Below are 8,410 nucleotides of genomic sequence, written 5' to 3'. Positions count from 1 at the left end.
CTTAATCCTTCAATACACTGAAACCACAGAAAAGCTGAATAAAGGTATCAAAACAAGACATTGCATTACATTATCAAAATTAAACCTGGCATGTATTTTATTTCCTCTATTAAGAATTTCAAGATTAGCACTAGAAGAAGTATTGTCAGTTGACCCTTCTTAATTTCAGTTCACATAGTCCCATATATACTCCTGCCATAAGTTTATTAGCACTAAGTATAAACAGACAAACGGAACTTTGTACGTGAGCAAGAAAAATCTGTTCTTTCTGCAGAGCAAAACCTGCCTACACTGGCATGAAAAATGAAAATCAAACATAATAACTGCAACATTTTGCCTGTTTTTTTAAAACATTCTTAGCTACCTACACTAACTTAATATGATAGTCTCCATCCAAGTCATAGGATCTGCTTGGCACACCAGTGTTTTTGTTTTTTTTTTGACAAGGAAATTTAAGACTTTATTCACTATTGTATTTCATACCTTGACAGTCAACCTTCCTAAATGCTGTAAAACCCAGATGCGGTGAGACCAAGCATTGTAGTTGCTTGGATATCTCCCGGCAGCTTCAGAGCAGATATTCATTTCCTCCTGCACCAGTCGGTGAATTCTCTCCACAGGTGCTGCTCCCAAGTTTCCTTTAGTCACAAGACTGGTCAAGGAGTTTTCCTGAATTAGTTGCTGCAGCACCCATCGTCTGGTTAAATGATGTACAGTGTTAATGATGACAGAACAATTTTAAGAGAAAAACATTAAATTCATTTATATTAATCAATCAAGCCTTTCTGGTATTTCAGTTAGCTGAACCACACTGTAACTAGATGAGTAAGCAGTAAACGTAACAATCTGAATTCTTCCCATACCAAAAACTAAGACTTTATGATCACACTCCAAAATAATTTAACTCTAGCTGTATTTGTTTGTTTTCTCACTGTAAGTGGTCATAGCTACTTATAGCATACTAAAAGAAAACAGAAGGGAACAGCAAATTTATGAAAAACAAAAACAAAAAACTGCATGAGATTTCTAACGAACTTCTCTTTCAGAGACTTGTATAGCATTAAAATAAAGTATCCAAAACGAGACAGAAAAAAGTGATTAAATAAAAAAAATTAACTGTGCAATGTTCAGGGGAGACTTAATCACTCTCCACAACTAACTCGAGGGAGACTGTAGTCAGGTCGAAGTCAGGCTCTTCTCCCAGGCAACTGGTGACAAGACAAGCAGGCATAGCCTGAAGCTGCACCAGGGGAGGTTTAGGCTGGATATTAGAAAGCACTTTTTCATGGAGAGGGTGATCAGGCATTGGAATGGACTGCCCAGGGAGGTGGTGGAGTCACCATCCCTGCAGGTGTTTAAGGAAGGGCTGGATGTGCACTTAGTGCCATGGTCTAGCCAGTGTGGTAGTGTTAGGTCATAGGCTGGACTTGACGATCTCAGAGGTCTTTTCCAGTCTCAATAATTCTGTGATTCTGTGTGATGAGAGTATTTTTTACATTTGACAGTACTGTACAAAGCAAGCCAAATTACTTTCTGCACATCACCAGCAGAAACAAAGTGCAAAAGTCTTACTGTTTCAAGGGCAACAGGTATAACCAAAACAAATGTTTTTACTGCTGAATTATACATATTTGATTTGAAGTGACTGACATTAGCACAGATTCCTATATGGCTTTTTAATTTTACATTGGACTGACTTTTAGTAGTATTTTACTAGCATTTTTAGATGAGCATTTTGAGAAGTGTCCTCAATGCTGCAGAAAATATGCATCTGCAGACCGTACACATGAAAGGAACCTACAAAAAGAGATCACAGATGTGCAGACTTTCACATAGTAGCACGTGTCAAGAGAATGGGCCCATGCGAAGTGCTCTAGAAAGCTGGACATCCTCCAGTCTGTGACACAGAGGTTTTCATGTTTTATACTGGCTCATATCAGTTCCAAAACCAATTAATTGCTACTTTCAGAAAGTTATCATTCCTGGTTAAAAGAAAACAACACATAAAAATAAAATAATTTATTTTCTTTAAAAAGATAATCCTATTTTGCAATTCATACCTAAAAGTGTGTGTATATATAGAAATAAAAAATAGAGAAGCCAACCACTGTTAAAAAAATTGGTAATCCATCTGCTTTTTCTCTCATTTGAAAACATTTATAATATTTCTGTTCACTGGTATTGTTTATTTACACTGTGACTTTTTCTCTTATATTTAAAAATATATAAATTCTTGGAAGACAATATTAGAGATAATTTATAAGATGGCATTTTTTAAACTGACTGCATTTCTCAGTAGAAATCACACATGGACTGAAACTAGTGTTCATACACTGGCCTCCTGTATAACATTTGTTTTTAACTAAAGATATACAGCCAAAGAAACCATGTTCTTTGACTACTGTCTAACTTTATTTTATGAAATGTAGTAATTGCAATGACTTAATTTTTGCTTTTAAAAATGTCTTTGATCCAAACATCACCACCTAGTATTTTTTCACTTCAATCGGCAGATTTTCAAGAAATGAGAAATTCTAAAAATATCTAGGCATGAAACTCAAATAAGTAGAGTCATTCCTTTAACAAAAGGTAAGTATTATTTCATTAACATTGACTTCTGAGTAAAACCACAAAAAGACATTATTTTGTTCTTCAAATTATTTCAGTCTCTTAAAATGAGCATTTCTTAATAAAATCAAGAATTTGGATAAATTATATATACAGGAATATGTGAAAAAGTACAGACTTCATAGTCTCTGTGGCTACAACAAAAGAAAAAATAATAAAATTAAATCTGAGCTACTTTCTAGACTTTTTGCACGAGAGGAAAGAAAGACAGGCACAACCTCAGAAGAGTTAAAATGTATTTTTGGTACCTGTTGAATATGCTGATATTATTTCAGATGTTTTTAAGACAACACTTTCTCCAATAAATTTGGAGAAATCTGAAATCTTCTCTCACTGTATGCATGTTTCTAATACAAATACAGTTTCTGGAATTACCGCAAATGAACATAGGATTATTTACTAACAATTGCTCAATCAATCAATACACTGACTGCATATGCACAAGTTTTATCTGAAGCCCCTCAAAACGGATAGCAAAGGCAATATGGCAAAACGTACAATAGATATTTTGATATCTTTAGTGAGTGTATTTGTTATGTGTAAGAAAAAAACAACTGGCTATGTTTTACTGAATTTTATAATTGCCCTATTCTATTTTTTTGCACTTCTGTTTGAAATTTGGTATCATGGGGGGACAGAAAACACAGTATTAATCACTACGCTGATGCAGATAGAAAATTTTTTACACATCTTATTTTCTAACTTGTATCAATCACGGTCAGCACATCCAAATCCATGCCAAACATTCATATGGTCATCATCAAATATACTTTTCCAGTTTAGGAAAATATGAGAAAGAACAACAACTTGTATCACTATTAAAATACTCTTAATTTAAGACTGCATAGAAGTTATAGATGGAACTTTTAATTATTTCTCAGATATAAATAAATCTTAAGAACCTACCATTCTGACTAATTTCATAAAAATGTATTTATTATCATAATGACATGGATGGCACTGGGCTCAGCACTAGTTACATGTAAAAAAATCATAATTTTCCAGTGTTAACTACCAGGTATGAAAGGTTAAACCATGATAAACTGCAAGACTTTTTCCCATTATGTCCACATACTCCTTTTGCTTTAAAGTAATCAAGTAGCATGAGTCAATAGCATGGAGATTATGAAAAGCAGTTGAAGAATAAAACTAAAAACCAACATTGCAGAAGTTCATCAGTGTTGCTGCTGTATCAATGATACTAAGAAATAAACAGCAATTAAGTAGATGTTTGTAAGTTAAGAAACACATAGGAATATTTCATCTATTACACTCTAGGTTAACTTTGAGAACTTCAAGCTCATGCACTCACAAAAGAGTTTACCAACAACTCTCCTCCAAAAATTCATATGTTATCAGTACAACTGAAGTTTTATTTATGTTTTTGATACAGTATGAATCCCGTCATGGGGTATCAATGGTTGTCCTAATGCTGGACATGTGAAATGCAAACTTTGTGAACCGATTTCTAATGTGTTACACTCAAATCTCTTAGCTCATTAAGACTGTCTGTAAAAGGGTGAGTTATCCTGTGAAAAATACATAACAAAAAAAAAGAATCACACACATACCAAGATTATTTTTTTTAAATGAAGTTCAGCAATGGATCTATCTTCACTTGGCTGTGCTACAGGCATTTTATGTACACTCAGTCATGACTGAGATGGCTAGCTTTGTGCGTCTGAATAATTCTGGAGTTATCTAGTAAGAAATGAGCTCCGTTACTTTAATATTTAGTAGTGGTGACTTAATGACATTGCTTAAGTTAGAAATTATAAAAATAAATTCAAAAAAGACCAGTATTGGAATGGAAAAGAATCCAACTTTCATGATAAAGATGAGCTTTTACAGATTCTTGTCTTTTTGAAATGCCTGTAGACAAGCAATATAGTAGTAAGTTGGAGGAAGGAAAGAGGGAAAAACCCACAATGCTCAAATAGTTACAGTTGATGAAATCAGAATTCTCAAGCTGAGAATTTAGGTGCTGCAAGACATGATAAACCTTTAGGAAAATCTATTCCACCTCCAAAATTTATTTTAAAAATATGCAGCAAAAAAGGTGCATAAGATTTTAGTTATAAGTGTAAAATAGAGGCAAGCATCTTCAATAGCCCAAGCACAGTGTTTTACAATGAGTGCATCAAAGAATCTGCTATATTTCTAGATGTCCTCCTTCATCTGTGGCTCTCTTCAACCCATGGACAGGAAAAAACAATCCTAGGAAAAAGTATTTAAGTCTGGGGAGGCAACAGAAGGCAAGGGAAACAAACCTATGTATCCATGTTTCTGGACTCTTTGGAAACTTGGTTAACGCCAGTTTTCCAAGATGCAAATCTTTAATTGGATTTAAAGTGCCAGACAGTATTAATTCCTTCCTACAAAAGATAAAATAAATTTGTAAGAATAAAAGTAGTAATTTGAAAACAGACACAAATTCCAGTAACAAATAGCATGCCATTTCGTTTGTATCATAATAGAATTTCACTGTCAAACTATAAGAGTTTAAAAAGCCTTTGGCAGATTAACCCATTCCACTCTGATATATACATATATATATATATGCACACCCTATTCAGTTAAGCCCAATAATATAAATATAAATCCAGATGAAAGAATTTTATCTAAATCTGAACACATACAACCCATTGGTTCCCAAACCCACCCAGAAATCACCAAGTTAACTGTATTTCAGTGTGGCTCTCCATCACATATTCTGTTACTAATGAGAAAGCCAAGCAGTTTGGGCTATATGTAATGTTGACAATAATGTTGCTTTGATCTGCACACTCAAAAAGCATCTTAATAAAATAAACAGCTTTTTTGTTGGCTTTTTCTTTTATACAGGTGTGGTAAATAGGGTTACATATATGACTAAACATTCCTTCTTAAAACTAAGCCCTCAGATAATTCTGTACATCTGAAAATACAGACTTGGGATATGTAATATCTATCTCACTTTTTTGCCATGTGGACCACAGATAATTTTTCAGCATTCAGAATTTTAGCCCCCATAAGAGATAATCTGAAATTATTTTGATTTGCCATATGTTTTTGCTGACACCTTTGAAGTTGCTGATATCTGACAGGAAAAAGTTTGATTTTTCAGAGCATCTTGTTACCTAAGGTCTTTTGACTTTCTATCAATTGTACATGCCAGCAACTATATCAGCAAGAACAAAAAGACCTAGGACAATTCCTTTACAATCACTTATATAAGGATTTTGGGTATTTTAACTTCTAAAAACACAGGATAACTGAAATTATGATTAACAACTGGAAATGTCTTGTTGCCAATTCAGTATAACAGGGCTTTCCCTCTGAGTTCCAAGAAACAACACACCTCCTATACTTTAGCATGTCTTCCTACACCATAAAATTAGCTCTTGCTCAGTTCTCATGGTTTAGGTTATTGTCCCTGCCCTGCTTTTTTTTTTAAAATAAATAAAGACAAACCTATGCAGGCATATTACAATTGTTTGGAACAGCTCCCAAGTCAAGATAATTTATCTCTTCCTAGCAGGTTGCACATCTGAAGTTTTCTGTTCTCCTGTGCTACATTAATCAGATACAACCTTCTATGATTGTCAGCTGAGCTGAAATGCTCGTTAGTCTTCCACATCACTACTCCAGCCTTCTTGCCCTATCTTCTTTCCTAGGAAGAGATTTCGTTTTCCCACTCTCACACAGCCCTCTTACTGTATCTTCAAATTCAGTGCTACTCAGTCAAACACTATCTCTGAAGCTCTCAGCAGAGAATTCAACATAGGAAAAAGGGATTACCTCAGTCTAAAATGAAAGAGTTACTAAATTCTACAGGAAACAATGTATGTGCAGGACTGCTATTCGGCAAATAACTACTCCACTTTTTAGTTTTCAGGCTACTTAGAGTCTATGATGCTTTTTAAACTTAAAATAAAGTAGTGAATTTGTGTGTGGAGAACGTAAGATGAATCCAGCACAACAATCATTCTCTGAGCAAGATGAAAACAATCATCCCATGGCAGATCCATCATGTTCTGCAAGCAAAGTGCAAGTCCCCACAATTAGTTCCCAGCTTTCACTAGCTGAGAATAAGGAAATATGTTCAGCATCTTTGAACAACAGAGACCTGTAATTTACTGAAGTAGGAATTTTACAGAACATAAGAGAAGCTGAAATGTTGTGCCAATTAAGTGCCTACTCTTCAAAACAGCAAACTCCCAGCAGCAGCAGCCTAAAACAACGTAGGGTCAGATTCAGCAAAGCAGTCCCTTAGCTAGAGCAGGCTTGGTGGTAAATTCCACAGCTACTGACTGCCTGGTGTAACAACAGCTTCTCTCTGAATGCCACACAGAGCTTTAAAGGCAGACAGGGAGCAAGGCCACCTTCTGTAATAATTCATGTACTTCAATAAACCATAAACATAATAAACGAGAAAACAATTCTCATCCTTAACATTTTAAATTCCATTTACAACTTTGAACCATTCCTCTTATGTATATAAAAGCAAACTCTTTCAGCTGTCAGGCAGAAAACAAAAAGACAGACTGATAAGAACAGATGCATTTGCATTAAAAAAAAATCCACAGAATCTAAAACAAAAACCTGAATTCAGTTTTAAGGACCACAAGATTCCATTACTGTAGCAGCTCTAATACTTATGCATGCTTCCAGTTCCATTTTAACACTTGAAAGCTACTCAAGCTATACATTTTCATGACAGTAAGTTCTTTGCTATCACTTTCATCCTTCTTAGACATGAGATGTTAGAGAAGTACAGATCACAGCAGAATCCTTCAGAATTACACCAGCAGTGCAAGAATGAAAAGAAAAAAAAAAAGCAGCTGAATTTGCCATATCTAGGGCCGACAGCTACCCATGGCATAATCTTTCTAGGAAATTTTCCTACTGAAATAATGCACCAAAAGTTCTATTTTTATTTTTAATGAGAGCCCTCATAAACACTAACATAAAATTTTCTGTCAGCCCTTCTAAAACTATTCCTTTAAGACTGTCCCTAGTCGTACCTAGGCAACAGAAGTGTTTCCCCACCTCTGAGATTTACACAAAATTAAGAGATTACAGGGTTGTAAAGAACTGTTGCTCCTGGTCTCCATCAAGAGCAAGGAGGTAAATTCCTGCTCTCCCTCCATGACTCCTGGACAGGTGTTGCAGCATGACCAATGGTGAAGCTAGACTAATCCCAACAGGTACAAGAAAGGAGCAAGGTAAAGGAGAATGGATCCTGAATAAGGGATAGCCACCTTCCTCCCATTCTCTTGAATCTATTGCTGTATCTATTGACAGCTATTCAGCTTTGATGAGCTGCACTGGTAATGGCAGCAAATTGAACTGTTATCTCAAAGGCACTTAGGTATAATATTCAAAGAGAGGTAAAATGAAAACACTGAAGACAGACAGCAGAATCAGTTGGGCACTACATGATTCAGTGAAAAGGATATGCCCATCTAAAGGTTACAAATGGCCTGCCTTAACTGACAGAAGGAAAGAGGAGTGGCAGTTCAATGGGATTTATATCCCACCAGAATGTGGGCCAAACATGTGCCTTCACATGCAGCAGTGTAATCTGTAGCCTTGACTACAAAAAAAAAAAGACAGTCTGAAACCATCTGCAAGGCACACAAGATAAAAGAGATTTTTAACATTCCTTGAGCACTCCTTAGCTGAAAAGCTCTTACCATGTCACTAATTACCACTTAAAGCTTACAGCTGACTCGCACAAAACACTCAGATCTTTCTGATGTCATTTGATGAGTGCAACATACCTCACGTTCCAAGCAGT

The 8,410-nt window shown here is 35.3% G+C and overlaps 1 protein-coding gene across 1 annotated transcript in view; it reads right to left on the bottom strand.

Moving 5' to 3' along the window:
• The window catches only part of PTAR1 (protein prenyltransferase alpha subunit repeat containing 1), a gene marked incomplete at its 5' end in the record, with an annotated part of 21,491 nt that overhangs the window by 6,090 nt on the left and 6,991 nt on the right, over positions 1 to 8,410 (bottom strand). The window contains 3 exons of the mRNA XM_010185205.1: positions 484 to 697; positions 4,899 to 5,003; positions 8,394 to 8,410. The exon at positions 8,394 to 8,410 is cut by the window's right edge and continues 68 nt beyond it. Of these exons, the coding sequence (XP_010183507.1) occupies positions 484 to 697; positions 4,899 to 5,003; positions 8,394 to 8,410 (336 nt within the window). The remainder of the gene's footprint in view (positions 1 to 483; positions 698 to 4,898; positions 5,004 to 8,393) is intronic.

Source organism: Mesitornis unicolor, unplaced genomic scaffold, assembly GCF_000695765.1.
Source record: "Mesitornis unicolor isolate BGI_N332 unplaced genomic scaffold, ASM69576v1 scaffold29195, whole genome shotgun sequence".
Lineage (NCBI taxonomy): Eukaryota > Metazoa > Chordata > Aves > Mesitornithiformes > Mesitornithidae > Mesitornis > Mesitornis unicolor.
Note: the sequence above shows the minus strand (reverse complement) of the source record. Positions and strands in the feature narration are given on the sequence as shown.